The sequence below is a fragment of the Cercospora kikuchii genome (assembly GCF_019650295.1).
Source record: "Cercospora kikuchii DNA, contig_00004, whole genome shotgun sequence".
NCBI lineage: Eukaryota > Fungi > Ascomycota > Dothideomycetes > Mycosphaerellales > Mycosphaerellaceae > Cercospora > Cercospora kikuchii.
The window spans coordinates 515161-542808 of NW_025408585.1; the positions used below are offsets into that span (position 1 = coordinate 515161).

General features: G+C 52.5%; 15 protein-coding genes across 15 annotated transcripts; 9 read left to right on the forward strand and 6 right to left on the reverse strand.

The window, feature by feature from the left end:
- Positions 1 to 1023: 1023 nt before the first annotated feature.
- CKM354_000641900 (uncharacterized protein) lies at positions 1024 to 1302 on the forward strand (the record flags this gene model as incomplete). The annotated part of the gene is made up of 1 exon (XM_044801733.1): positions 1024 to 1302. One exon carries the CDS (start codon positions 1024 to 1026, stop codon positions 1300 to 1302), a length of 279 nt encoding a protein of 92 aa, XP_044657668.1.
- A 374-nt stretch (positions 1303 to 1676) lies between these two features.
- CKM354_000642000 (uncharacterized protein) lies at positions 1677 to 2689 on the reverse strand (the record flags this gene model as incomplete). The annotated part of the gene is made up of 2 exons (XM_044801734.1): positions 1677 to 2448; positions 2535 to 2689. 2 exons carry the CDS (start codon positions 2687 to 2689, stop codon positions 1677 to 1679), a joined length of 927 nt encoding a protein of 308 aa, XP_044657669.1.
- A 970-nt stretch (positions 2690 to 3659) lies between these two features.
- CKM354_000642100 (uncharacterized protein) lies at positions 3660 to 5964 on the forward strand (the record flags this gene model as incomplete). The annotated part of the gene is made up of 3 exons (XM_044801735.1): positions 3660 to 4093; positions 4145 to 5515; positions 5568 to 5964. 3 exons carry the CDS (start codon positions 3660 to 3662, stop codon positions 5962 to 5964), a joined length of 2202 nt encoding a protein of 733 aa, XP_044657670.1.
- A 462-nt stretch (positions 5965 to 6426) lies between these two features.
- On the reverse strand, positions 6427 to 7095 carry CKM354_000642200 (uncharacterized protein; the record flags this gene model as incomplete). The annotated part of the gene is made up of 3 exons (XM_044801736.1): positions 6427 to 6476; positions 6540 to 6810; positions 6901 to 7095. The coding sequence occupies 3 exons, from the start codon at positions 7093 to 7095 to the stop codon at positions 6427 to 6429; spliced, it is 516 nt and encodes a 171-aa protein (XP_044657671.1).
- Positions 7096 to 7486: 391 nt separating this feature from the next.
- On the reverse strand, positions 7487 to 8661 carry CKM354_000642300 (uncharacterized protein; the record flags this gene model as incomplete). The annotated part of the gene is made up of 3 exons (XM_044801737.1): positions 7487 to 7949; positions 8010 to 8336; positions 8393 to 8661. 3 exons carry the CDS (start codon positions 8659 to 8661, stop codon positions 7487 to 7489), a joined length of 1059 nt encoding a protein of 352 aa, XP_044657672.1.
- Positions 8662 to 10224: 1563 nt separating this feature from the next.
- CKM354_000642400 (uncharacterized protein) lies at positions 10225 to 11161 on the forward strand (the record flags this gene model as incomplete). Its single annotated transcript, XM_044801738.1, has 3 exons — positions 10225 to 10551; positions 10606 to 10917; positions 10970 to 11161. 3 exons carry the CDS (start codon positions 10225 to 10227, stop codon positions 11159 to 11161), a joined length of 831 nt encoding a protein of 276 aa, XP_044657673.1.
- Positions 11162 to 11385: 224 nt separating this feature from the next.
- Positions 11386 to 12204, reverse strand: CKM354_000642500 (uncharacterized protein; the record flags this gene model as incomplete). Its single annotated transcript, XM_044801739.1, has 1 exon — positions 11386 to 12204. The coding sequence occupies one exon, from the start codon at positions 12202 to 12204 to the stop codon at positions 11386 to 11388; it is 819 nt and encodes a 272-aa protein (XP_044657674.1).
- Positions 12205 to 12556: 352 nt separating this feature from the next.
- Positions 12557 to 12979, forward strand: CKM354_000642600 (uncharacterized protein; the record flags this gene model as incomplete). The annotated part of the gene is made up of 3 exons (XM_044801740.1): positions 12557 to 12604; positions 12725 to 12852; positions 12931 to 12979. 3 exons carry the CDS (start codon positions 12557 to 12559, stop codon positions 12977 to 12979), a joined length of 225 nt encoding a protein of 74 aa, XP_044657675.1.
- A 1998-nt stretch (positions 12980 to 14977) lies between these two features.
- Positions 14978 to 15670, forward strand: CKM354_000642700 (uncharacterized protein; the record flags this gene model as incomplete). The annotated part of the gene is made up of 1 exon (XM_044801741.1): positions 14978 to 15670. The coding sequence occupies one exon, from the start codon at positions 14978 to 14980 to the stop codon at positions 15668 to 15670; it is 693 nt and encodes a 230-aa protein (XP_044657676.1).
- Positions 15671 to 16404: 734 nt separating this feature from the next.
- On the forward strand, positions 16405 to 17422 carry CKM354_000642800 (uncharacterized protein; the record flags this gene model as incomplete). The annotated part of the gene is made up of 2 exons (XM_044801742.1): positions 16405 to 16670; positions 16738 to 17422. The coding sequence occupies 2 exons, from the start codon at positions 16405 to 16407 to the stop codon at positions 17420 to 17422; spliced, it is 951 nt and encodes a 316-aa protein (XP_044657677.1).
- A 538-nt stretch (positions 17423 to 17960) lies between these two features.
- CKM354_000642900 (uncharacterized protein) lies at positions 17961 to 19106 on the reverse strand (the record flags this gene model as incomplete). Its single annotated transcript, XM_044801743.1, has 1 exon — positions 17961 to 19106. The coding sequence occupies one exon, from the start codon at positions 19104 to 19106 to the stop codon at positions 17961 to 17963; it is 1146 nt and encodes a 381-aa protein (XP_044657678.1).
- A 367-nt stretch (positions 19107 to 19473) lies between these two features.
- Positions 19474 to 20976, forward strand: CKM354_000643000 (UDP-N-acetylglucosamine--dolichyl-phosphate N-acetylglucosaminephosphotransferase; the record flags this gene model as incomplete). The annotated part of the gene is made up of 3 exons (XM_044801744.1): positions 19474 to 19703; positions 19760 to 19940; positions 19999 to 20976. 3 exons carry the CDS (start codon positions 19474 to 19476, stop codon positions 20974 to 20976), a joined length of 1389 nt encoding a protein of 462 aa, XP_044657679.1.
- Positions 20977 to 21894: 918 nt separating this feature from the next.
- CKM354_000643100 (uncharacterized protein) lies at positions 21895 to 23354 on the forward strand (the record flags this gene model as incomplete). The annotated part of the gene is made up of 2 exons (XM_044801745.1): positions 21895 to 22591; positions 22645 to 23354. The coding sequence occupies 2 exons, from the start codon at positions 21895 to 21897 to the stop codon at positions 23352 to 23354; spliced, it is 1407 nt and encodes a 468-aa protein (XP_044657680.1).
- A 364-nt stretch (positions 23355 to 23718) lies between these two features.
- On the reverse strand, positions 23719 to 25913 carry CKM354_000643200 (uncharacterized protein; the record flags this gene model as incomplete). Its single annotated transcript, XM_044801746.1, has 4 exons — positions 23719 to 24502; positions 24557 to 24616; positions 24670 to 25853; positions 25905 to 25913. The coding sequence occupies 4 exons, from the start codon at positions 25911 to 25913 to the stop codon at positions 23719 to 23721; spliced, it is 2037 nt and encodes a 678-aa protein (XP_044657681.1).
- A 635-nt stretch (positions 25914 to 26548) lies between these two features.
- On the forward strand, positions 26549 to 27549 carry CKM354_000643300 (uncharacterized protein; the record flags this gene model as incomplete). The annotated part of the gene is made up of 3 exons (XM_044801747.1): positions 26549 to 26829; positions 26884 to 27160; positions 27211 to 27549. The coding sequence occupies 3 exons, from the start codon at positions 26549 to 26551 to the stop codon at positions 27547 to 27549; spliced, it is 897 nt and encodes a 298-aa protein (XP_044657682.1).
- Between the last annotated feature and the right edge of the window lie 99 nt (positions 27550 to 27648).

Here is a 27648-nt window from a genome sequence, read left to right on the forward strand (position 1 = left end):
ATTGTAGAGGGCGGAAATAGTGTCGCGCGGTGTGGAGAATGTGCTCGTGTCGTCCCTCTGGCAATCAATAGAAAGCGCTCCTGTTGAAATAGTCCATGACCGCAGCGTGGGAAATAGGCTTGCAAGACGAGCTTTTGACGCGAAGAATATTTTGCCTCACTTCTCGACTCAGCGCTCTGAAAATCGATTGAGGCCATTCATGTCAGAATATTCCGTGACGACTCCGTGGAAGACATACCTCGAAAGCAAGCTTCTGATTCGAGAATATTTGGCCTCACTTCTCGACCCACCGGTTCTATAAATTTATCATTGTGCCGCTACCGGACAGACTCTGCTTTTCGACCGTTGTAAGGATCTCCCGCAAGGCACGACCTGTGTGCTGCGATGATGCTTGAGATTCAGAGAGTGCACAGCTGGCACGATCGGGAGGCAGAATATCGTGTCTGGACGTGATCCAACGATACTGGCTCTGGCTCTTAGCGCTCAGAGGAACAGACGTTGGCGGGATTTGCAGATCCTCAGCTTGAGTGACAGCGATGCAATCACTTTCGTAGGATGATTCCAGCCGTCCCGTTGGATTGCTTCAGGCATGTCTTGTCAGTTGTTCGACAAGAAGCATGACTGCAAGGCGGTCGGTAACTTTCGGCCTACCTCATGGTACCTGTCTCTACTGGCTGTTGCATATCGCTCGTATGGTCCTTGGTAGACTGTGTGCCGACTTTCCAAATTTGGTAACGTGGTTCTGCAAAGCTAGTCAGCAGAGCCTTAGGCGTTCCTGTCAACGATCGCTGAATGCAGTCACTAAGGACAGGATAGTTATCCCACGTCACAGAATGAGTACATATTCCACCTTCCCCCAACTCCCCATCCCGATCTCATCAGTCAAAAGAACTATCGTCCACCCAAGTTAGCAATACTCACCTACCACCCACCACAACGAATCCGAGCCACAAGATCATCGCTCTGCGAATCCAACCAGCACCAGGCCCAGCCATCTGCAAATCCTCCAGAGCACCCAACATCATGGCCAAAGGAGCTCGTGCTAATCGCCAAGCCAGGCGCCAAGCCAAGGCCAACGCCCGCTCCGGCGAGACCCCCCAGAGCGAGAGACTAAGAACTCTGGCCGTTAGAAATGCCTGGCTGGCCAAACTTGAAGCAGAGTCGAAGTCACACAAGGAGAGTGAGGCTGCGAGAGTTGAGGAGGTTCGACTCGCCAGACTCGAAGTGTCGAAGGCTGCCAAGGCGTCGGAGGAGGATGAGCTGGCAGAAAAGCTCGGGGGTTTGAAGATGGAGAAGAAGTGAGCGTCGGGTGGAAGGGGTTTACGTGAGGCTTTTGCGCCTTCAAGAGTTGCTGCTTTCGCGTGTGTTTTTCCGATTTCCGGTGAGAAGCGAAGCCGCTGTTGCGGAGGACCGCTCGCGAGAGGAGACTGGGCTGAAGATGGAGAAGGCCATTGTGGAGAAGTGTTCGGAGTTCAGGATGGAGGCGTCCACGTGTGTTCCATTCGCACTTGCGAGAAACGTCGGCTTTGCGTTCGTGTTTCTGTTGTCCGAGTATGCTACATGCCGTTGTTGCTGCAGATCGCTGAAGGAAAGAGAGGAGCCTGCTATCGGAGTCAGTAGTTTTGGCTTTAGTGTAGTCAGCTCACTCAATATAGAACATGTCTTCATTGCATCCTCTAATCTCTCTTTCCAATACCATATCCATACCCATTGCCCACCCCAGCAATTCCATAACCTCCCAACCCACTTCCCAGCCCGCCTCGTTCAATCCCACTCGTCCTCTCCCTCCCATGATTTTTCAACCTCCTCGGCAACTCAATCCCTCTAAAATACGACACACAAATCGCCGCCGTCGCCAAAGCCGTCAAAAAGCAATACACCACCGTACTAAACGTCAAATGCCCACCCACGCCCGTCCACCCACTCGGTAGCAAAGTATTCGGATACCACCTCACACTAAACTGCAACGGCAAAGGATCCCCGATCACAATCCTACTCGGCGGATCGCGTGAAATACTATACGCCGTCGCAGCGGCAATCGTCCCCGGCGCAACATTCTTCGGCGCAGCATGCACCAATACATTCAAATGCGTCGCGACATGCAAATGACTCAACTGTAGCGTCCCCGCAAGAGCAATAATCATCGGCGTGTAAATTTCGCTTAAGCTTCCTTGTCCTTCTGTGTTGTCCTTTGTGCTCTTTTCAAAGTCTTCTTTCAGGACGGAGGGCGCGAGGGGTTTGGTGGGGATGCGGCAGGTGAGAGGCACATCGTTGTGGACGTAGTATTCGAGGAGGTGGAAGAAGGGGTCGTCGATGAAGTCGATGGTGCAGTTGATGTCGCGTTCTACGCCGAAGATGAGTTCGAGGGGTCGGCCGGTTTCGTTGCAGGTGAAGGCGGGGATATAGACGAGTTGGTTGTTTTCGTCGGTGATGTGTTCGCCTGTTTCACTGTCACATGAAGGAGGAGGGTGTCAGTATATGTTGTATGTCTTAGAAGCCGAAGCAAGGGAGTTATGAGATCGGAAAGCACGTACACTGTGCGATTCAAGCATGTGACGGGAATCTTGTCGCCAACTTTGTAGATCCTTTCGCCGACCAGCGGCTGCTGCGAATTGGATGCTGCTGCGGCGAGAGATGTATAAAAGACCAATGCCAGCCGCAAGAGCAGCGCTATTCGAGCGGAAATCATGGTGGTTGTGTGTATAGAACAAAGCAGAAGCTGGCCACGTTGTCGATGTTTGAGGGTCTGCAGCTGCCATCAGGGGAGCGGAGCTGGTGCCGACCCCTGCAATTGTCGTCTATTTCTGGCTCTTCCTCTTCACTTCTTCTCGACATCATCTGGACTCTTCCATTCAAATTCTGACCACAACCAGAAACCTGATTAAGAAGACATGAGTGGATGCCATTTCTCTCAAGTTCAAAATCTTGTCCTTCCAGATCTAGAATGATTACGCCGTGAAGTGGCTGCAGTTGAAATGTACTCTCGCACTCAACCTCAGCCTCAGCCTTGCTACAATGCATGGCGCCGGGCCGCCAGCCTGCGGTCTTTCTCCTGGACAGACCACGAAGCGAATGCAGGCGTGTCGCATGACCCTAGCGATCGAGTCCCCGGCTTTCATGTTGGATCCGAACTGCTCGAGCCCACCTTGTGACACCACACCTATGGAACGTCATGCAGGCAAAACCGTAAAGGATTGGCACCGAATGCAGCAATCGCCTCCCACGACAGCCCAATGAAGTACCACTGGCCGTTGGCAATCTCCATGGAGCGATGAATCGCTCTGCTGTTGTTTGTCCAATGGTATTCTGTATTAACGTCAGCAGCATTATCATCGCCGCTACTTTGCCGGTACCTTCATTGCCATTGCTTTCAGCTACTGTGTGACGCGAAACGGCATCTTTCTTGGCGAGAGTGCCAATTGGCCTGACCGCAAGGCTGAGGGCGCTCGGTCGAGTGTGGTCTTGGATACTTCAATGGCTATTCTTGAGCTCTTGGCGAATGCATCTTGACTCCTTCAAGCCATCGTCGGAGATGACTTGCAAGACGACACGCCAGGGATGTCAACGCATAAACAGTCCCTGGAGCCCGTGTTACGTCCCTACATGCTGGCTTCTTGTTTTTGTCACAAGCCAATACCCGCTGCTGCGATCTCGCCGACATGGCGTTTTCACGATTCTTCACGTCTGCGAATCGAACTTCACATCATGACAGAATTCACTGGCGAGCACCAGCCCTCATGATAGGCTTCCTGACCATTGGCGCAGCGTTTGCTATCGGACACCACGCGTTCTACAACTCCTTGCACGGCACCGAAGTGCGTTCCACGCCTTTCCAACTCGCAGGGTGGGAGATCACGCCGCAACAGCTCAACACAGCTGGGGGCACGGCCTTCGCTTTCGCTGTGAAGGCAAGTCTGGTATTGGCTATCTCAACGGCCTATGTGCAACTCTTCTTTCGGGCGATCGCCAAAGTCGGCTATCACTTTGCGTGCATCGATAGCTGGTTTTCTGGACTAGGCGATATAACCGCTCTGTTTGGCATCACGACATTCTGGACGCATCCATTACTAGCTGTTGTTGCAGTAACTGCATGGTGAGTATATTCCTTGGAAGCTGTGTCGTGGGTCGAAGCTGATGCGAGCAGGCTACTTCCGCTCGTGGCTGTCATCACTCCCGCCACACTTTCTGTTAACTTTGATCGATTGCCGCCGGTCAATGAATCTTACTTCGTGCCGGCGCCTGCTTTTGCAAGTCTAAAGATTGCCGATGTCAGAGAATGGTGGGGTGACGGAGATTTCATGTACTGGCGAGCGGCTACCGAAGCCACTAGAACTATAAACGCTGTTGCCGCTGCAGGCTCCATTCTACCGATCGCACCCCCGGCCGTCAACTCCTCCTGGCTCGTTACCATGCCGGCCCCGAGATTGGCCTGCGACCATGTCAACGAGACGCTGCGAGACGCCATCAAGGACAATATTGCAAGCGTGCTCGGGCCTTTCTTATACCAGGACCAGCAACTAGCTGGAGGAAACTTTCTGACCCCGTTCAGAGACAACATGTTCAATTACATGTCTTGGTTCGCGTCTTCAGATCCGCGGCGTGGACCAGGCGTGTCCAGCGAAATGCCTTTCTTTACACCAAGTCCGTGGTCCGAGGAAGATGACCGTCAACCAAATGCGTCTGAGCGAACGGCCGCCGCATTAGCAAATGGTTTCAACTTGTTTCACAACTACTCCAGGGAACGACTTTACGTAGCTTCTCTGCCCACACTGATGGATGATGAGACGCCCTTGTCTGAATCTCTGAAAGCCATGTTCGAAGGTCCGAACATGACTACAGCCACTAGGACGCGCAAGGCTATGGATTGGGCGTTCGAAAATGCGACAGTCCTACAATGCGAGCTCTTAGCATCGGAATACACCCTCCGTTTCTCATATACTGGGTCGTCACAAGAGCAAGTAATAGAGATCATGCAACTAGCAGATGTTGAAATGAATCTGGACGAAGACTATCTGAGAATAGCTCATACTGCAGTAGTTGAGCCCGGATGTCTCGCATTGATTGATGGCTTCCCATTCCCGGACGATCCGAAACCCTCGGGATGTTATATCGACACAGAGAGCTTACTCCGGTTTTCATACGTTGGTATCATGGAGGGTTTTGCATCGTTTACGGTCGGAGCAGCGAATCTCGCCGGGCGCAATGACGCCGAGGGCTATGCAGAGATTCGAAAGGCGGGCCAGGACCGTAACGATAATTCATCCGCCGCTTATAGCTTCACAAGTCGAGTTCTCGGTACCTCGTTGGGAGACACCCTAGAGCTTGAACCACTAAACAGAGCTTTAATGAGCGCACAGGGCTTGCTTCGCAACGAGAGCGCGCCCCGCGCCCTTAACGAGGCCTACAGTTTACTTCGACCAACAGTCCCGTCCGATACGCGCAAGCATTTGAAGGACGCGCTCGAGGAATTGTTCTTCAACATCACGATGTCCATGGCCAGTTCACCTATGCTCACGTGAGTATGCCTCGCTCTTGTTATTTCATGCCAAACTGACTAAATCTCATAGCTATAACATCACGGCCCCGAATGCTCCAGACAACGTCACAGTGACAATCAACAGCATGGGCAACATATACTCGTACTCTGCCGAGAAGCTCTGGCTCGCGTACGGCCTAGCTATAGGCGTTACAATTATCAATGTCGGCTTCGGCCTGCTGGCAATATTTCGGACCGGCGCCTCTTTCACGCTCAACTTTTCCACGATTGTCAGAGCAGCAAAGAATGCGGGCATCAGCATCGAGACCGACGAGCAAGAACATCCCGGGAAGGATCCCTTGCCTGAGCAATGGAAGCGAGCTACGTTTGAGATACGTCCCCACGTGGTCTATGAAATTCGGAGTCTGAAGTCAGGGGCATACACCTCGGTCAATCCGATTGCAGGGGAGCGTGACAATCGATCATGAAGAGGTGCTGCGATGCATCCCGGAGCCCAGGTCAATGCGAGGGCAATGATGTTGACTATCAGGTAACAAATTCTTGATGCAAGCTGGATGTCGGCCTGCTTTGCAACATCCTTTCAATTGTCTCAATCTTCCGCAATTTCTGGAGAAACCATTCTCTGGTATACCCTAGATGAGCTGAGAGCTACCGAGACAAATTCCATTGTGTCCGTGCCAGATTGAGCTAGCGTTTCTTCATTACCAATTATTCAAGACAATGCCTATGTCCAGCGAACGCCGCCGGTTGCTGCTCAGTCGCGCAATCACGGCACCCTGAAATGCTCCTCCATAGACTCCAAACTCCTCATAACACGCGAAGTCGGTGTCCCATCGTGTTTGTCCCATACCCTATCATCCTGAAAAACGCCCTATTTGCAAAAATTTCCCATCGCTGTACAAACCCATCAACAAAATCTTTCGCCCATGTCACGACTTCTTCACAGCATTCGGCGCAGACCGCATCCGAAAAGCTTTATCTGCAACGTCCACATCAGCAACCAAGCTCCCCATCTGCTCTCCTCACGCATAGCTTCACTCACCTTTATTCTGCACCTTATACACCATCTCCGCCACAACATCCATCTCATTCACGGCAGCCCCATTAAAATTCTTCCTCACAGCCAACGCCAACTGCTCTTTGGACACTCGTCTCTTTTCCTTTTTCCGCGCCATCGTAGGCGATTGTCGTCCGATTCCAGGATTCGTGAGTAGAGCTTGTCGGTAAGGAGATGTGAAGGCCGCGGGAGAGGAGAGGTTGTGGGCGACGCGGTAGGTATCGAGGAGGTTAAGGGGGGCTTTGTCCCATTGCATCTGTGCGGGAAGAAGCAGGGTCAGTGGTTTGTCGTCTTGTTACGAGGATCAGATGCACTGCATCTCCTCGCTCCCTATTTCACGACTTACTCCTGCTCCTTGCTGAGGTTGTGTCAAGGCGTCCGGGTAATCATATATCTTCGGCATATCCCCATATTTTACAATCCCGTGCTGATGTGGTTGCTGCCCATTCTTTTTACTGGCTCGGGCGTGTGCTGCCGCAGCGATCTGGCGTTCTCGCACGGAGGAGCTCTCGTTTCGCGCGTCGTGTGACTTTGGCGGCATCGTGTGATCTTTTTGATGTCGTGTATGCGATCGACTATGAGGATATGCTGTGTACGGCGTGCGATATGGACAAGCTCCTGACGGGCATGGCTGGCGAGCGAAGGGTCGTGGTGGTAAGTGGACAATGGCGTCGCGAAGGAGAATCACGCTCGTTGCAGAGCTACGAAGCTAGAGACACGCGCGACCCGTGTGCGCTGACGTCGTTAAGGGTCTGATGCAGTCTATTCTGGGCTTAGCGCAACGGCTGTTGCCAAGCATCTCTTCCGACGTTCTCCTATTTCTCCGCTTCGACGTCTAATCGACTACTCTAAACGGCGGAGCGCTAAACTGGACAGTACTGGAAAGCTTCGAAGATGACTTCCAGCCTACAGAGCTGGTACAATTATGACGCCTAGTAATTGAGAGGCAGCGGACCCTCCCTCTTCATGCGGGCAATCGAGTTCTCGCGGAAAGGAATGAAGTTACCTTCTTCCTTCGGGATGTACTCCGGATATCCTTCGTCTATCTGCCGCAGGGCTGCCCACGAGAAGCCTCCATCAAGATTGTAACCTGGCGTTCCAGCGAATTCCGTCGTATCGAGCGAGTAATAGATCATAGGCTCTGCCAATGGCCCGCTGGATGCTTCAATCTGCCGGACAACCGTGCCGTTGGGTGCAATAATGGCTGTTGTTCCGACAGAAGGCATGAACACCCAAGTCGATCCTGTCACGGCATAAATGCGTGCATTGGCAAGACTGACATCAGCGCTTTCGAGGCCGATTTCTACTCCAAGATCTGGTCCCCAAGGAAATGCGGCAATGTGGAAGTCTTCGATCTGAGCGTGCATGCTGAAGGTCATACTAGGCCACATGTGTCTAAGGAGTTGTCAGCAGGTGCAGTGCAACTTTAGTTGTTCCCAGGAAAGATCGACTCACTCCCAGCATCCAAGAGCCCCCATTCGACCCCAAGGTGTTTGATGCACCTTGATCATTTCCGTGCTACCATCGCTGAAGATTGTTCGCTCTGCTCCTGAAGGTCGAAGCTTATTGCGAAGCTGGACCACTTGCCCATCCGCGTCGATAATGGCTTGGCCCATGTACGTAAAGTCACCATCAAGACGTGCAAAGCCAAATTCAAGCCAGACCCCGTTGTCCGCTGCTGCTTGGAGGAGCTTGTTCCAATTGGTCGAGTTCACTACAAGGCCTTGTTCGAGATAATGGTTGAGAAACTCGCTGGGACCATCTTGAGGACCGAAATAGTAACTGAAAGGGATCCCATCAGTATCGGTGGCCACGCACAGGGGCTGAGGAATGCGTACCCAGGAAACCATAGCTCTGGAAATGCGACGAAATTTGCGCCTTTGAGCGCAGCCTCTTTGATATAACCGACGCCGAGCTCGACAGTCTGATTTAAGTCATAGGTCCGACCATTCCAATTTGTGCGAGGTGGAGGGTATGGCAGGTTCGCTGGAGGTGCTCGAACAACAGCGACGGTCAAATTGCTGTAGTCGACATTGTTCACATTCTGCCTGATCACCAGAGCAGAACAGGTGCCAAGCATGGCACAAAGTATTGCCGTAGTCTTCATGTTTCAAAACGAACGAGCTCAACTGCTGTCATTCAGGTGCGTCACAAGAGATTCATAACACAACTCTTCAACGGTGCTACGGTCTGGCCTATATATCTCATGGGCGTGGAACGGTGGAACCGGAAGCCGACTTTCTCTCCCGACATCCTTATCAACGTCACGCTGGATTCCCACTTGAGGATGACTGAAGAGATTTCCTACTTCACGTCACTCAGATGGCACCCGAAAGCGCAAGCCGAGCATATATTCTCAGAAATGTTTGCTCTTATCGCTCAGAACTCGGTTTCGGAGACATGGACCCACACCAGTGAAGACCCTTGTTAGGGTTTGAACAAGTCTCCAAACAAGACTGAGAGACAACGCTGTTAGTCGATTTTGGAAGGCTTCTTATGGGATAACGACCTTTGCTACTGCTTGGCTTGCAAATTCTAACGAAATGCTCGCCGAGCGAGAGCCCTTTGATAGATCCTCCAGCCACTTTTATTCTGCATTTTCCTACAACACAGAGGACATGCTGCCGCGTTCAATCCTGAGACCTGCTGTTGGCCGATCTTTCTTTTCAATCCTTCAAGTTCTCTCCGCCAGGGCATTGCGAATCTTACTCGTCAGTTGCAGGCGTTGCGAACGAGAACTCATTACAAGGGCGGCATCATGGTTGGGACAGGAATCGCAGAATCACTCGGCGTCATCGCTTTCTCTTTGGTGCCAAAACTCAAGCTCGACTGTCGACCAATAGAAAAACATCGAGCCAACGACGGTGTTGTTGTGGAGGCTGTGCAAGGCTGAGATGAATCTGAAGCCTCATTGCGTTCGTGCAGCCTTGTTGGCGCAGGTCCTGAATCGAGGAATCCATCTCAACAGTCAGAATTTTTGGCTTATTGTTGGTATCTTGCGACGGCTGCGTTGTCACGATCGATGCTGCCGGTGGTCGAACGCCGTAACGCTGGATGATCTCGTCGTAGAGTATTGCGGGCACGTCGATCTTGGAAGCACAAGGTCAGCTTTGATTTGCTCTCATCAAATCCGAGGCCCAGGATTGATGAATGGACGGCGATGTCGCAATCCTGGCCAGTGTTCAGTGTACTACGTGCGCAACACATCTTTCTCAGGACATCATACAATCACTTGTGACAAGTGGCACGCTGCACATTGATGATAAGGTATTCCCACTTGTGACAGACGCATTAAACCACTGCAGCAACGACATACCAAAACGCCAAGACATGCTGCACTGTGCCACCACATCCTGCACTGTGCCTCCATATGCTGCGCTGTGCCGCAACCTCAGCGAATGGCAGCTGAGAACGCATAGCAAGAATAGCGCAAAGGGTACTGCAACATATGTGTGCTTTCAATGGCACTGAATGCACGATATCTGTGTGAGCGTTTGATCTGCGAAGATGAAGGTATGCAGTGCTTCGGAAGGGGCTTGTTTTTTGCCTTGATGATGTAGTATAAGAATGGAGAGATATCCCGAACCGTAGTTAGAGCTTCCACGAGATCAAGTCCTTTTCTCATTCGACTTCACACCACAGGACGTACCAGGTCGTCACTCAGCTCATCATGGCCAATCCGAAACATCAAGAGAAACTCATCTACAACTACAGCACAACATGGAAGCGTCGCGTCCTTCTCAGCGCTGTAGCTCTGGTGGTCTTCGTCTTTGCCGCGACTGCCGCAGGGCTCTCTATGCGTGCCATACATAACATATGGTGGCAAGTAGACAACCAATTCACGGTGTACCTCAACAAAGACCTGTGGTACGGCGATGTGTACTTCCTGCCACCTGATGTGCGGTACGCGAGCGTGTGGTCGACATTTTCCGCAGGTATTGTCTGCGCAGTAGTCAGCGGAATGTGTATTTTATTTATTATGAGTGCCACCGACGAGGTTGGTATTGTCCAAACGACCCTTAGAAATTGTTTCCAACTGACGCCCGGCAAGATTAGTACGCGTAGAGTTCATGTACTCGGGATCTTTTGGCGCAGTCTCGGGATATTCGCCAGCTTAGTTGCCCTCGTCTGGTCATTTGTCGAATTTTACACTTCGTCCACCGTCAACGTCGGTGGCATTCTTGAAAACGTGCCTACGAATGAAGAGCCTCTTTTTGATTCCAGACCCGTGGACCCGATCTTCACCCGGAAAGGAACATACGGCGTGGAGCGTTGGTCGTGTCAGATCGAACCACTCTGGAAGGGTTATTGGCCGTGGTATCCATACTCTCGATCAAGCTCGCTGCTACCATGCGCAGACGTGGTAAGTAATAGCACTCTCGTCGCCATGAGTGCTTCCAGCTGACAAGGTTCAGAGAGCATCAAGGTGGCTTATGCTGCCCTTACTCATGATGTCAGTAGTGCTTCCCGCGTTGACAATTCTTGTCCCTTGGCAGTCGAAGGCAGCGGCAGCGGTGGGCACAGACCAACAAATGGAAAACGCAGGTGGAGAGGTCGGTGCTGAGTCCGGCTCAGCAAGGGCACCGACGCCGTCGGCCGGCGCTTGAGATTTGTGGCGATTGACCTGAAATGTGAAGTGCAGTCAACTGTCGGCCGTCAATTCCGCGCAAGGATACTATCCCGAAGCACAAATCCAGGTCGCCATCGCCATGTCGCGAGGATGAGTAGAAGGTGTATTGAGATTCGTGATATGTACACATTAAATAAGTCGAGAGCGCCTGGAGATGCTGTGCTGTAGCGGGTTCCGTTGTCCCATCCTTGGCCGTTGTCTTTATAATTCCTTCTTTTGCCGCTCCGCCTCCTTCGTCTCAAAGTCCGGCCCTCTGCCCTTCTCATCCTTGCCTACTGCACCTGGGCCACCGAAAGTCTCAAATCCTGTGTGAAACAGCCATCTTGTCGCCTTCTCCACTGGCTCGTCAAAGATGTAGGGCAAAGCTGGCACGAACCCCAACCCTAGCCCGATAGGTCCCCATGTCCGCAGCTTGACGTTCTTCACGTTCTTCATAGCCCGCCCAGAGTACCGCACAATCGAGTGTATCGTGAACGCCGGTAGACCCATACTCGCCACAGCCTGGAACACTCCTCGCTCTGCCATCACTGCCCGATAGTCATCTATCGCGGCAACCTTCCTCCCTCCAGGCCTCGCATCCGCCGCCGCGATCTCTTCCGGCGTCTGTGGGTTCAAAATTGCTTGATTTCGCTTGTACGCTTTTGTCCCCTCGTAGCTCACGTCTCCAATCAGATATGCCCAACTCACGCCGTAGGCTCCCTTCACGAGGTAAGGATGTGCGACTGGACGAAATGATTCGCCAATGTCTGATGTGTAGGCGACATAGCGGTGCGCGGAAAGCATGATGGTCTTTAATCGTGCGGCGTAGGCAGCGTATCGGACCGGCGTATCGGTCGTCTCGGGTCCATCGGGCGAGGTAAGGATGTCCCAGAAGCGGTCTTCTGAGTTGAGAACATCTTGCAGATCTTTTGGCAGTGCCTTGCGAGGCAGAGGTTTCGAGAAGTCGGGTCGCGGTTCTTTGCGCTCGTGTGGTATGCTATCGAGATGATCTTCGTCTTTTTGTGGCTTCTTGTCGCCCATGATGAAGGACGGAGCCCTGTTTGGGCTGTAAATGTGGCTGGGTCTAGCAGTTGTAGCTTTTTGACCGAAATCTAGTATACGTTATACTAATGCGCTCGATGAGTGCAAGAGTGGCCAAACAAAAGGTGGTAGATGAGAAGGTGTAACAAGTGAAAGCGAAAGTGGGCGATACAGCACTGCGGCTCGCGGTGACGTTTCTCGAAGCTCACGAGCGACGATCGGCACTCGGCTGATCCCGGCAGGGAAAGAGCTGCCACTGCGACTTCACTCCGGCGCCAGCGACATTGGACATTCTCTACATCAGTCAATCCTCCACAAACTTCGACATCTCCTCCCACCGAAAACCGCAAATATGGTTGTCTACTACGAAGTCTTCGGCCAGAAGGTCGGCTCGCACATTGTACGCTCCACCCGCCCAACACTCCCGCGGCTCTCCTCGCCAATCTAGAATATCCATTGCACGACGACAGCACAATTGAGCGCATGCAGAATACAGTGCTAACCCTCTCCCTTCACTCAGCTCTCCATCGCGACCCTTTCTACCCTCTTTGTCGGCACATGGGCCATGTCCGGTGGCAAGAAGACTGCTGCTGCAAACCAAGGACCACCGATCAACGCGAGCAACAAAGATGAGGAGAACTTCATACAGTACGTCGGATACGCGCAGCGCTCTACAAGAGATAGCATACGTCGCCTGGGATGAGAGAAGCTGACGCAGGCCAACAGACAATTCTTAAAGGAAGCTGAGCAGGATGCGAAGAAGGAGAAACACTAGAAGGGCGAGCATGGTTTGCAAAGGCACGATAGAGACCAGCCGAGTGTGCAATGACGGGAGACAGTGCACATGAGATCAGCCAGGTCACGACGATGACGTGAGGATTGTATATATATACGTGGTATACAAGCAGGTGTTGCTCCCAGCCTTCCTGGCCGATCCCATCTCGTGGTGAAGCAGAAGTACAAGCGCAAGTCCGGTGGAAGTATGCCACATCGCATTCGAGCGCGTCAAAAAGAAGACTCGACAGCAAAATTGAAAGCAGCACAACAAAATGATAGCGTCTGGCTCAGCTATGATTCGAACATAGGTCTTCCGGTCATGAATGCCCGTAGGATCATGTTACAACCGGGTTGGCTTTTGTGACACCTAGAAGCAGGAACCACACCACAAACTCAGAGAGCGCCCCTCATATGTACCGGAGGTGCTACCATTGCACCACAAAGCCGTTATGTCATTTTGGAAGTTCCACTACTAATAATGGTCAGCTCAAAGAGCAGTTCACTTAGCCAGAGTTTGATCACTCATGGATCTTTCACAAGTCAGATTCCAATCTCCAGAGCGCAGTTATGAAGCCAAAAAGAAAGCTCAAATCGTCGACAAAAGTCTGAGAGCTGGCCTTGCTACGAATCGAACGCAGACTTTCCATGCACTCTGCGAGCGTTACAACCAGAAGGAATGGCCGTGCACCCAGATGAACTGGGCACACGACCAGGGACGCCCCCTTCACCAGAGCTAGACGTGCTGACCATTGCACTACAAGACCATGATAGCGCATCTGAACAACTCTTATGCAAAGCCTGACAGGTCGCTGGATGCCTTAGTCACGATGAAGAAGAGGAATGCTGAGAAGTCGGTCAAGCCAGATCTCTGAATCGCAAGAAAATGGTCTCTTGCATCTGAGACGTCTGCCCGTCGTCACATCCCCGTCGAATAAATCGAGAGTGAACCAGAGATGCAAAATGAAACACGCATCTAAAGCAAAAGAGCTTCAATTACCGGCCTCGCTACGATTCGAACGCAGATCTTCCATGCGCTCTATGCGGCGCTACACCCGGTCCGTGCAGTGGCATGAGCCTGTACGTCCGCTGAACCACCGCCCAACGTCATAGAGACACAGCGGCCAGTGCACACCACCTCACCAGAGCTGGATGTGCTTTCCATTGCACTACGAAGCCATAATGACACCTGGAACAACTGCCGTATATGAAGGCCAGTCAGCTAGCACGCAGGGCGATGCTCAGGCATGAATGAGGCGGCAGATGTTCAAAAGGGCCTAGCAGTCAAACAGAGCCAGCCATGACAGCATCTAAACACCATCCTACTGGATATGCTGCCTTTGAATTGCAAAGAATTGCCAGTGCCTCAAAGACAGCAGAAGGATCAAGTCTGGGCAACGGCATTCGCATACCCGTGGGCCGTTCCACCGGAGACACCAGTCATCTGATGCTGCTCCGTGGCGTGCATCTAATGTGGGCTGGAAGATCCATTGATTACAAGCTGCTTTTTGCGACTACTCAGATACTATGGGCGTGATGGGCCGATATTCCTTGCAGTCATGCACAGGACACCAGACGCCGTGCATGATATCTCAGCTTCCTGATAGCACGCGACGGCAAGCATGGCAAAACACAGCTCGGGAGTTGAGTAGCGTAGCTTCTCCGGCGGATAGTGTCTAAATGAAGCTGGTTGATGAGACTTGTTCTTTTGACGTACGGTTTAATTTGCTCTAATCTCGCTGTAGAGCCTTGCAAAGCTATGATCGTGAAGGAAGAGCCAGAGAGAGTTTCGGGCAGCTTTGTTGATCGCGGCGCAGCGCTGTGCCGCATCTGTGCATACATCATATTGGGCAAACTCCTGCCGGCCACTCATTAAGCGCTGCCTAGATTCACAGGCAGCTCGCAATGAGAGTTGTTGTTGCCTTGGTGCACGCGCGTTAAACCTAGTAGAATAGCATATCAATCGCTCGGTCTTTCTTCGCAAGTCATGTTTTCGCTCATGAGTTTGCGGACTGCACTCTTGATCTTGGCCTTGATACCGCTGAGCATCATGGCCTCGTGCCCACAGCCCAGCGCCTGCGAGACCCGTCCTAGGTTTGGCGGTTCGGTCGTCTACGCATACCCATCTACTGGTGGCTACGTACGCAAACACTTAACGAGACCAGAGCTTGACTGGCTGGGGCTCACCTTCGATCCTACTGCAGAGAAGAACTTCGTCTATCTGCACCCAGAGACGGCCGATGCAGAGACAAATCAAGAAGACTCATTCTCTCTGCGTCTCATGCAGCTCGGTGGTCGATGGTGGAAAAGCCAACAGTACTTCAATCACCACTTCGGAGAAGCAGAATGGCCATACGGCCACCACTTCCCACCAGATCTCGACGTCGGATATCCAGCTTCAGGAGGCGTACTCGTCCTTCGCACCTTCGCTGAGAATTCGCTTTACCGCAGTGACTTACCTGACACTCTTCCAGAGAAGCCCGAGCACTATTGGGAGCTGTTGAGTGTTTGTGCGACGATGGAAGAGCGCTGTGCAGCTCTGCGCAAGCTCGGAGCGGTGTTCTATGATTCGATAGAAGATGTTACTGATTTGCCAAATTCGGTGGAAGATGGAGTCGCGCAGGCCAGGAATTGGGAAGAGCTGATGGATAAGATGGATGATCGGGATTATGTTGAGAAGTTTTTATTCTAGTCTTGAGCTTCCTCCGTCTGGCAAGAGGTGGCCGGTATAGTTTCTGCTGCTTCATCTTCCTGTATTGAGACTCGAGAATGAAGGCATCAATGGCACCAGCGAATGTAGTATTATCATCTGTTGCGACTTGCTTCATCTTCTGTTCAGCTCCTCCAGGCTGCTTTGCTACAGCCATGTTCCGTGTCGCGAACCTTCAGCACCTCCGCGGCCTCTCCCGCCGGCCTACATGTTTATGGATCGGAGCATTTCGCAACACATCCTGGAACATCCTGGCATCAAAACAGTAATCCCCCGACTCCGAGTGGCCGCGGAAGTCGCAAAGATCAAACACGAGAACAACAACAACCCATTCGGTCTAAAGTTATCGCGAACCCTTGCCCGGAGCTGGCCAGACGTTGGCCGTTGTCGGCCGGTCTCATCTCAACTCAGCAAAGCTCAAGCAAAGCTTCTTCTTTTGCGGCTCTGCGCTTCCATCCTGCAGGGCATTCGTCATTCTTTCTTGACGGCGGCAGCAGCAGTCATCACAGGTACACAAGTACCTTTCGTCTATCGTCACAGCTCGGCTACAGCACCTCTTCAGCTCCGCCCACCATCACCTTCATTGTGCCAGACACAATCAACAGCGTCGAACGAAACGAGCTGAATTGAGCCAGCCTTCCTCTGACCCTGGAGGAAGAGCTGAGCAAGCCTGGTATAGTCGATGCGTCCGACCCGCGTTCTCGGTAGCAACGAATATGGCTGCCGAAGCAGAAGATCAACAGCATCTGGAAGCAGCACAGCACAATAATAAACAGGAACAACAAGGATACCAAGAAAGCAGAAACGGAATAGAAATCCAAGCCAGTTCGGCACCAGTAGTCGACAACATGACGAACGCCATCGCAGAAAAAGATGTCAAAGATTGGAATACGAAGAATTTGAGTCAGAGGTTGGTCGTTGATGCAGGATGTGCAGCGGCGGCAGGAGCACTCGTCGCGCCGATTGTGAGTATGGTTGATAAGTGAGTACACTCCATTCATCGGAAGCTTCAATTCTCGATTCACAAGCTAATCATACCGCTCCCACAGAGCAATAATGGAAAACGCCTCCGGCAAACGCCCCCTAATGCAATCCATCAAAGCCTCCATGTCCCAACTCCTCCTCCGACCCCACCACTACATCGCCTCCAAACCCTTCGCCCTAATCCTCATGGTCTACGGCGGAACCTACCTCAGCGCAAACTTCCTCGACACCTTCAAATCCACCACCCGCGCCCGGCCCGCGAGCCGTACCTCCGCAGGCTTCGATAAATTCATCGCGACCAGCGCAGCGAATGTCGGATTGACAATGATCAAAGACAGCCAGTTCACGAAAATGTACGGCACAGTCTCAGCTCGTCCCGTCCCACCCGTGACGTTCGCCCTCTACGCCCTTCGCGATTCGATGACGATTTTTGCTTCGTTTAATTTGCCGCCTATGATTGCGCCTAATCTTCCGCTTTCTGAGACGGCGGAGAAGTATATTAGCAGGACATCTGCGGCGCAGTTTCTGGCGCCGGCGGGGATTCAGTTGCTCAGTACGCCGCTGCATTTGCTAGGGCTGGACATGTATAACAGGAATGGGGATACGACGATGGCGGACCGTATGCGCAAGGTCCGTACGGATTGGTTGAAGAGCAGTTTCGCCAGAATGTGTCGTATTGTACCTGCCTTTGGATTCGGAGGTGTGGTTAACAATACTCTGAGGCTGAAGTTCCAGAAGCAGCTGGAGTAAGCTGGCAGAAGACGATTTTGTGTAATAATATTGTAAAGATAGAGGTCGGACGGGCACGAAGATTGCATAATATGGCGTTAATGCGAGTGAGCGTTCTGGGGGTTACATCTTTGCTCTTGCACATAAAATATCGGTCATCCGGGAAGGCTGTTGAAGATTGCCTGTTTGTTTGTATTGCACAGATGTCATGGCTGTGCGGCACAGCTTCACTGTGCTCCTCAGAATGGAGACATGCATTCAAAAGCGCCTCGGTAGTTTGCAGATCAGAAGTCCACGTGCGTGCCCTGGCTTCACCGTCCGATTCTAAAAGCGACAACTGAATGCGGAAGCAACGGCCGTGTTGTGGATTTGAGATCCCTGTGGTGAGGTGCCGGATTACACGATTTGAGATTCATATATTGTGGCTGGACTCCAGGCCATCTATATGTTCAGCTGTAAGGCCAAGCCACGGGCAAGTAGGTAGCGCCCGTGTTGGGCAGACCTCTTTGAGCTCATGGCCGGCAGCAGTTCGTAAAGGTGGTAAGGCGTTGACGTGGACTCACACACCACCTAATGCGTCAATCTCAGCAGCTTCAAGCCACTTGCCTTCAACGGACTTCTTCCAGACGCTCGTGACACCATCATCGCCCGTTGTCAGGAGCATGTCAGCCATAGGTGACCACGAGACTCGCCACGGCGTGGACTTGTGTGCTTCGAGCTCGGCAACAAGGCGCACCTCTTGCTTCACAGCGCCAGGTGCACCAGCATTGTCATCACGACGCCCACGCGCGCCTCCAGCTAAGCCAGCGCCGATTCCAGATCGTGCAGGCCGGGACACAGGAGACTGAGTCCGCGGAGTTCCGTGATCAGACGCAATAGACAACGTCGATACGGGCAACGAGCTTGCACCAGGTGTGTGAAGCTCATATATGCGAACAAAGCCATCTCTGCTGGCTGTCGCGATGGTATCAAATCCACGCATGCAGCCATTTCCCCAATCGACATCTCGGACGAGTTCTTTGGCACCTTCTAGCGTAGCTGCAGTGTAGAATTTTCGCTCCTTGTCAGTTCTGTACACCTTGACTGTAGTGCCAATGGCAACAGCAAGACTAAGACTCTTACGGTCCAGACCTGCGAGGACGGCCGGCCAAGCTGGGATCTTCTCCTTGTGCCAACTTAGCCTGAAAGCGCACTCCTCGGTCCTGGACGGGGTTTTGCACAAATATTCTGACCACATCTTGCGCCATGCAGATAGGTCGTCATGTTCTTCCGGCTCACACACGGTAATGTGCCCATCCCGGGTCATAACAGCCAGGTAAGTCTCGGTGCCAATGTTTTTGAAGTCCAAGCACATGTAGGGCACTCCAGTCTCGGTAAGCTGCTGATAGATTTTCTTGAAACGCCTTCCAGAATTGTGCGCTTCGCCGACGTCTTCCTGCCAGATGCGTAGGTAGCCATCCTCACCGATAGTTGCCAGATGCTCTCCCACAAAAGGGCCGTTCCATCTAACATCTGTAACTTCTGCATCGTGAGCCACCCACACGTCTGTCACAACCCATTGATTGGTCTTTTCATTACGGTCCCAGACTTTGACTTTGTGGTCTGCAGATGCAGTTGCCACGCGAGTACCGTAGAAGTTGTAGCTTGTGGCAGAGAGGAGATCCTGGTGGCCATGCGAGAAGCGGTGAAAGCCATTGGAGGCCATGGTTCGCAGATGCTGTGAGCTGCAGAGGCGTGTAACGTTGTTAATCTCGCACGACCAGAATCATTCTGTTCGGCTTAAATCTGAGCCGCTTCTACAGCAGTCGTCCACACATCGCTTAGGGGTATGCAGTCGTGGACGGTAGCACCATTGCTGCCCAAATCGCAGTGTTCGACATTCGGTGGTGGTGCAAAGAGGTTGTCACAAACAAGGCGACGCGACAGTGACGCGCGAGCGGCTGCAGTGAGGTGCCAAGGCAGCCAGCTGGCAGGGATGATCTTCGGCTCGTTCGCAGTCTTTCTCCTTGAGATGGAAGGCACAACATGACCATGGCAACTACAACTTCCTCCACGACAAGACAGCAGCAGGCATGCAGCCGCTGAGCGGGACGGAGAAGACTGGGCTGGGCGGGCTGTCGTTCCTGTGCCTCACCATCCTCATCAGCTCTTGGCGCAAGGATGGCGAGCCTCTCTACGCGTCGTTGGCCATCAGCGGTCTCGCTTACGCTTTCACGTACTGCACAATCAGATGGACGGGAGATGTCTTTCTCGCAAACGGCTTTGGCGGGGAGGACAAGTCGAAAAAGCACAAACCGAGACTGTGCGAGCATTCCATCGACCATTTGCCATGACAACCTCTGCTGACGCTGTTTGCAGGCCTGAAATGATGGGTCTCATCTGCGGTCTGGTATACCTGCTGACCCTCATCTTCTTCCTTCCCTTTGCGTTCAGGCGAGACATTGTGGAAGTGACGTCGGGAGGCGGTAACAAGGATCGTGTGTTGGAAGCACAGCATATTGAGACAGGACGCTTTCTCCACAAGTTTCCCCTGGAAAAGGTTGGTCTGGAGGACTTTCTCCTGACATGCAGTGTAACGCAGCTAACCGCCGACTCAGCTCGCCTCCTATGGCTTTGCATACAGCACATTGTCGTCTGTCGTCATCCTGGGCATCTTGGACGATACCTTCGACATGAGATGGCGACACAAGTTCTTTATTCCGGCGTTTGCAGCACTGCCAATGCTTGGGCTCTACTTTGTGGACTTTGGCGTCACCCATGTCGTGGTTCCACTCCCCCTTCGCAGCTACCTCGGGGAGCTCATCGATCTCGGCGCGTTATATTACGCCTACATGGCGGCAATATCGATCTTCTGCCCCAACAGCATCAATATCCTGGCGGGCGTCAACGGCATTGAAGTCGGTCAGTCACTAGTGATTGCACTTTTGATTGCGCTGAACGATGTGCTGTACCTGCTGCCCACGGTACAGCAGCCACACCCGGCGGCAGAGTCTCACCTGTTCAGCATCTACTTGCTTTTACCATTCATGGGAGTGTCACTTGCATTGCTGAAACACAATTGGTTTCCAGCCAAGGTTTTCGTCGGAGACACCTACTGCTACTTTGCAGGCATGGTGTTTGCGGTTGTCGGTATTCTCGGACACTTCAGCAAGACCTTGCTGCTGTTGTTCATTCCGCAAGTCTTCAACTTCGTTTACTCGGCGCCACAGCTATTCAAGCTGGTCCCATGCCCGCGTCACAGAATGCCGAAGTTCAACGCGCGCACCGGGCTGTTGGAGCCGTCAACAGCAAACCCTGGTGAAGCGGGTTGGAAACCTATCCGCCCACTAATCGGGCAGGTGCTCAAAATTTTGCACAAGCTGAAGCTCGTCCGCATCGTGGTCGATGAGACCGGGAACGTTGTCGGGACCAGCAATCTCACGCTTCTCAACCTTTGGCTGGTGTGGAGGGGCCCGCTCCGAGAAGACAGATTGGCGCTGGAAGTGCTGGTGATGCAGACATTCTGCGGGCTGGCAGCACTGTGGACGCGACATTTCTTCGCGAGGATGCTCTTTGCCATGGACAATCGGTTCTGAAAAACGGCAGTTCGATGTTGCGGCCTTGCATCGAGAATCTGCCTTTTTACCGAGCAAAACCATGCATAGATAGATCCTTCAAGCAACTGTCAGCAGCGTATCCGCGGTTCTAGATGCGCCAGTGCTCGCCAACTGGGTGTACGGCACATGGCTGTGGATTGTGAATGAAGCGGACGCGCCGGTCCCACAGCAGCTCCGCCGTTTCCACTGCACAAGCTGAAATATCGTTTCCGGCTGCGCAGCGACCCGAAACCAGATTGATCAGGGCGGCAAGCGCAGCTCTCTGGCGTCTGGCTCATTTGTTCGTCACTGTACGTGAAACAGTATGGAGCACAACACGATGATCGGGACGAGCCGCGTGCAGCTTTCCGCTGCAGGAACAGCATTGGCGCATCTCCCTCGTGCGTCGGGGCATGTCTTTGTGCAGTCCGGGCTCGTAGAACAACACGAACAAGGGCTTGTTCTCCCTGGCATGCTGCCCCGCCGTGAGATGTGAAGCGCAGCCGCTGTGCGTCTTTTGATTACCAGGCAACACAAGGGGAGGTGTGGGTGGGTCGGCCGAGGCGCTGCGAATCTGCGCTGCTGATCCCGACTAGTGATTCCGGCTTCACATATCAAAACCAACACCTCGCACACCACCACCGCTTCCAAATTCTTGGTCCATATGCACTTCTCTGCATAGACAACATTACCACCTCTGCGAGGTCTGGCCTGGTGCTAACACACTCCTTCAACACAAACACACACTCACTTCCAAAAGAGTCGCTTCGACTCGTCCGCTCCTTTGGGATCCAGAGCACCACTTTCATTCTTGGACCACCGCCAGCAGCTTCGACAGCGCCGGCTCCCCTTCTTGACATTCAGCAGCAGCAGCAGCAGTAGAAACAAAACAGACCTTCAAACGACAGACACTTCAAGATGCTTCACTTCTACCTCTTCGCCGTGCTTTCGGCGCTGGCTTTCCGCGTCACAACAGCCGCCACGGTCATGGCGCACTTCATGCTCATGAACTCGTTCGCCTACGACGTCGACATGTGGAAGAAGGACATGGCCGCCGCCCAGCAGATCGGCGTGGACGGCTTCGCAATCAATTGGACGCCGCCGGATTGCAATGGCGACGGCAGCTGGTATGTCGATAGAATCGAAGATGCCTACACCGCCGCGGAAGACGTGGGCTTCAAGCTCATGTACTCTTTCGACATGAGCTACTCCGTCTGCAACATCTACTGGAACACGACATTCATGCAGGACATCATCACCAAGCACGCCGGCAGCCCCGCCACATATCGCTGGAACAGCAACATCCTGGTTTCAACGTACGGCGGCGACATGGTTGGGCACTACGGCAACCAATTCTTCCAAACACTCAAGGACAACATGAAGTACTGGAACAATGCCATCACTCTCGCACCTGCTTTGACAACCTACTCGATGGCCGGATACAACAACCCAGAGTCCTCCGCCAAGAAATTGATCAACGACTTCCCCTCCATCGACGGCTACTTCAACTGGCAAGCCTGGCCGCTCAACGTTGATGCCAACATCACTTCCACACCCGACAAAGCGTTCCAGTCCGCACTCAAGAATGCCGGCAAGACAGGTCCTTACATTATGGGTAAGTGAGGCAAGAGGGTTTTGTAGTGAACAGCTGGCTAACACAATTGGCAGCAATGTCTCCATGGCAGTACAAGGATCTGGACAGCGGCAACCCACTCGATGCCTGGGTGGCTTACAGCGACACCCTCTTCCCCAATCGCTTCAAGCAAATCACAAGTGACGACGAAATCCAGCCAGACATCATCGAGATCTTGACATGGAACGATTTCTGCGAGTCGCACTACATTCGCGATCTTCCCTCCCAAGACATCAAGGCCAAAGATTACGTCGAGCTTGGTGACATGGGTGCTTACGTCTGGGGCCAGAACCACGCCCCCTGGCGCATCATCGCCAAGTACTACATCACTTGGTGGAAGACTGGCTCTCCACCTCCGATCACCATGGACCAAGTCGTCTTCTGGCACCGCATTCACCCCAAAGCTACCCTCTGCCTCGGTGGCTCTTCAACAGGTATCCGCAACAACCAGTTCCCCGAAGACGCAGTCTTCGCCTGGGCCCTCGTCAAAGACGCCGCCACAATTTCAATGTCAGTCGGCAGCAACAAATACTGGACTTTCTCGGCCGATGGGAGCGGACCTGCTATGGGTAGAGTCCCATTCCCATCCTACGTGTCTGGCTCAGGCGTCACGCCCGAAGTCTCCATCATGCGCGGCGGAAAGGTGGTCGCAGTCTCAGACAGCTCTGTCCCCATCTCAACGAACTGTGCATACCAAAACTTCAACCCTGTTGTCAACCTCGTCGGCGACGGCATCAACAGGTAAGTCAGTCGAGAGCCCGTAACTCAATACGGGAACTAGACTGACAACCTCATGGTACCTCATCAACGACCTGATCCGAAACGCAATGAACAAAGACCAACACTTCACTTCTTCAAAACACCCCTCAGCTCAGCAAAGACTTGATCGCGCTGCTTCTTCCTTCACCACTGCATTAGCCTGGAGCTTTTTCACGCACGCGTGTCTTTTGAATTTTTTGTATGATTGTTACGCGCAACATGGGCATGAGAAAAACATAGAGTCTAGATTAGTGATGGTGTTTTCTTTTCTACTTCTGGACAGTCGAGGGAACACTATACGAAGACCGACCTACGTCTCAGATGGGTAGCATTTCTGCCAGTAACTTTTGCTACTGCTGCTGTATCTGCGCCTTTTGCTCAATGAAAACAAGTTTTCCACTTGCTGCTTTCCCAGTCCCGCTTCCGCTTTTGGCTAGAATTATGATTACCACGTTGTTGACGACTTTGCCGACGCCGCCGTAGAGGGGTGTTCGTGGTTCGAAGGGGTTGAATGTGGTTTTAAAAGACCAATTTTCCCTATCCAGTTTGATGTTCTCAGTCGGAACGGCTTTGCCGTCGATCGTGACTTCCAGTGAAACTCCAGCGGCAGGCCGAATCGTACCAGTCACTTGTACTTCGTTCTCGCTAACACGGGCTGCAGTCGAAACAGTCAAATCCAGCGAGCTTGCAGCCTTTACATCATCCTTCTGCACCCCATCAACAATCCTAATCTCATCCGAACCCAACGCCGGCGTAACAGGCGGCGCTCTCCTCCTCTCCTTACTTTGCTCAAACTCCCTCGCATACCTAAACAAATCCACATCCTGCCCATGTTTCCCCGCAAAAGTCAAATTCACTGGCATTTGCGAAGTAGGCATAAAACCCATCGTAACAGAAACTGTCGGGACACCCATATGTCGTATCGCACGATTACCATTGGAATATTTTACTCCGTTTTGGAGTGCGTGTCGGGCACTTTCGTCGTTTGTGTCGAGATCTGCTTTTCCGACGTCGCCTGCTGAAGGGAAGACGACGAGGTCGATGTCGAGATTGTCCATCCAGTCTTCGAGGTCGCGTTTGCGTTGGGCTTCGAGGGCGGGGAGGGCTGAGGCGATGCCGGAGATTTGCCAGATGCTGTGAGGAAAGTCAGAGAGGCTTGCTGGTGAGCATGGTATGTTGTTGGCTCACCTCTTGCCATTACGATTTCGGGCCATTTCTACCAGACCTGGGTAGTTCATGAAGTTCTTGCTACAATCATTGTTCAGTAAGCTTTCGTGAATTAGATGTCGTACCAGACTCACGTCTCCATGTATCGATCTGGAATATACCCCTCTGGCCTTGGAAACATATTCTTGCCATCGACTGAAGCGAGGTTGGGATAGTTGGGATCTCCATTCTCTCGAAGAAAATCATCCCACAAGTATGCGACCAGCTCGCCTCTTTCCTTGCTGTTCCAATCCGGCTTGAACCCAAGCACATTATTGGTTGGCTCATAATTGCTCACCAACGGGAAATCCGTCTCGACCACAGTCGCCCCTAGACTTTCGAGATCCTTCCTTGCCTGCTGCCACAGATCAATCACCTCTTGCGAAACGAAAGTCGGCTGAGCTTTGGGGTCATGGCCTCCGATGTACATTGCTGGTATAGCTATCCTCTTACCGGACAACGATCCTTTCGACGAGTTTTTCAGATCCAGGAAAGATCGTGGTCGTTCAACTTCAGGAACATGAACGAAAGTTTGTTCGCGCCAGAAGTCGCCATCTTTAGTCCGATCTACGGCAGTCAACACATCAAGAATAGCGAACATATCTTCCGTCGTCCTAGTGTGTGGCACGAGCACATCACAGGTAGGATATAGTGGCCAAGCTCCACGAGGCGATATCACCGTTCTTGAAGGAGTATACGCCACAAGTGCATTGTTCGACGCCGGAGACCTTCCACTTGACACAGTCTCAGATCCCAGACCGAAGGCGGCAAAAGAAGCTGCAGTAGAAGTCCCAGAACCATTCGAAGACCCCGATGAGAACGCTGCTGTCAGATACTCCAAATTATACGGACTCTCTGCTCGTCCAAGCACACCTCTATGCATACCCGAAGCCATCATAGGAGGAGTATTGGTACGTCCGATACACACTGCACCAGCTTTGCGGAGCTGCTCAACTACGAAAGAATCCTCATTCGCGACCAGGTGCTCGAGTGCCGGTGAACCCGAACTGCATGTCATGCCTTTGTACTTCATGGAGTCCTTGATCGTGTAGGGAATGCCGTCGAGAGGACCCAGCAGGGATCCAGCTGCTCGTCGGGCATCTGAGGCAGCAGCTTGGTCGAAGACATCTTGGTTCAAGATAGGTATGGAGTTCAAGCAAGGTCCTCGGATGTCGTATGTTGCAATACGTTGGAGATACTTGGCCACGAGCTCGACGCTTGTGATTGAGCCTGAGGAAAGTGCATGTTGGAGATCTGATATGCTGGCTTCGACTAAGTTCTGGTGACTCTTTGATTAGCAGAAGTGTGCCAATGCTGAAGTTCCACTTACAATTGACATGTTGAAGAAAATATGAACCGTCAGTAGAACTGCGAGAGTTGTGTGTGTGGACAGAGTAAGAAAGAACGCTTGGTCTACCTTTTGCATTGACAGATATCAGGCACAGGGTGCAACTGCCTATCTCGGCCGCCTTGGGGGACAGCTTCACCTACCTGTCACTCCGCGTGCGTAGTTAGCCGTGTAAGGCGAGTACGAGCGGGAAGTGTATTCGGGCAGCAGGACGCAGCATTTCATGTCACGATACGCGTACATCTCAGACTCTTACGCGATGTCAAGTCCCGGCGTGTCGGCGAGTCGGCGAGGAGTGGTGGTGTGACGATGAGTCGTGCCATCCACTTCGACCTCATATCCAATACAACGCCTTTGAAAGGAATTGCCAGATTGATTTGAGCTTTGCATGATTTCTGATGAAATGCAACAAGTACCCCAAGATCAGTCATCAATCCTCTCGATGCTGCTTGGCGCTTCGCAGACGCTCGAGGTGGCGACCGGCCCGGGTAAAATGCATCTCTCCTCAGTGATAGGCCAACAAGTATTTCGAGCTGTTGAATACATACAACCAAACCTGCGAGCGTTCTTCTCTTCAGACACTCACTTGTACAGACTCGTAGAACAAGCTCCACAACCGCACCAAAATGGCACCAGCAGCGCTAGTAGCAACGCCCGACGAGGCTACCACAATCAAGAAAAATGGCAACGATAACGCAGTAGCAAAGAAGCACAAAACTCCTCTCGAAATGATCTGTCAAGGCACAAGTCTCCCCGGCATCCCCCAATTTGTCTCCTTCGAAACACATCGACAATGGATGCTCGAGCACATGGCCCTCGCTTTCCGAGTATTCGCTCGCAAAGGCTACACAGAGGGCATGTCGGGACATATAAGCGTCAGAGATCCAGAGAATCCGCATGCGTTCTGGTTCGTCGTACAAACATCAAATATATCATGCCCCAGGCTGACAATGTGCAATAGGACAAATCCTCTCGGACGCCACTTCGCTATGCTCAAAGCAAGTGATATGATCCTCGTAGATTACGATGGGAAAGCGATTGGAGGGAATATGAGCAGGCCTGCGAACGCTGCTGGATTTCTTATTCACTCTGCTGTACACAAGGCGAGGCCGGATGTTATTGCGGCATGTCATACACACAGTCCTGCGGGTAAAGCTTGGTCGACATTTGCTCGACCCCTGGAGATGTTGAATCAGGACGTGACATATTTCTATGGTGATGCGCAGGCAGTTTACAAGGTCCGTCGTTCGCACATCCAAACTGTGCCGGAGTACTGATCGTGTGCCAGGAGTTCGGAGGCGTGGTATTCACCGAAGAGGAAGGAGAAAGATTAGCCGCTGCTCTGGGACCAAATGGGAAAGGTATGATTCTCAGGAATCATGGTTTGCTGACTGTGGGAGGAACTGTCGATGAAGCTGCATACCTATACACGCTCATGGAGCGAAGTTGTGAAGTGCAGCTGTTGGTTGAGGCTGCTGCTGCAAATGGTGTGCCAAAGGTCTATGTACCTGAGGAGAGCGCCAAGTACACCTTCGACCATGCTAGCGACCCGGAGGCACTCTATTGCGAGTTCCAGCCGGACTTGGAGTATGAGATCGAGATGTGCGGTGGTGCACATGCTCTATAGTGAGGCGAGCGCTTGGCATCGGTGCAGCAACATACTATGCAGACCAGAATGAGCGTGGGCACCCACGACATGGTCGCGCCGCGACCCCTTCTCGCAGAG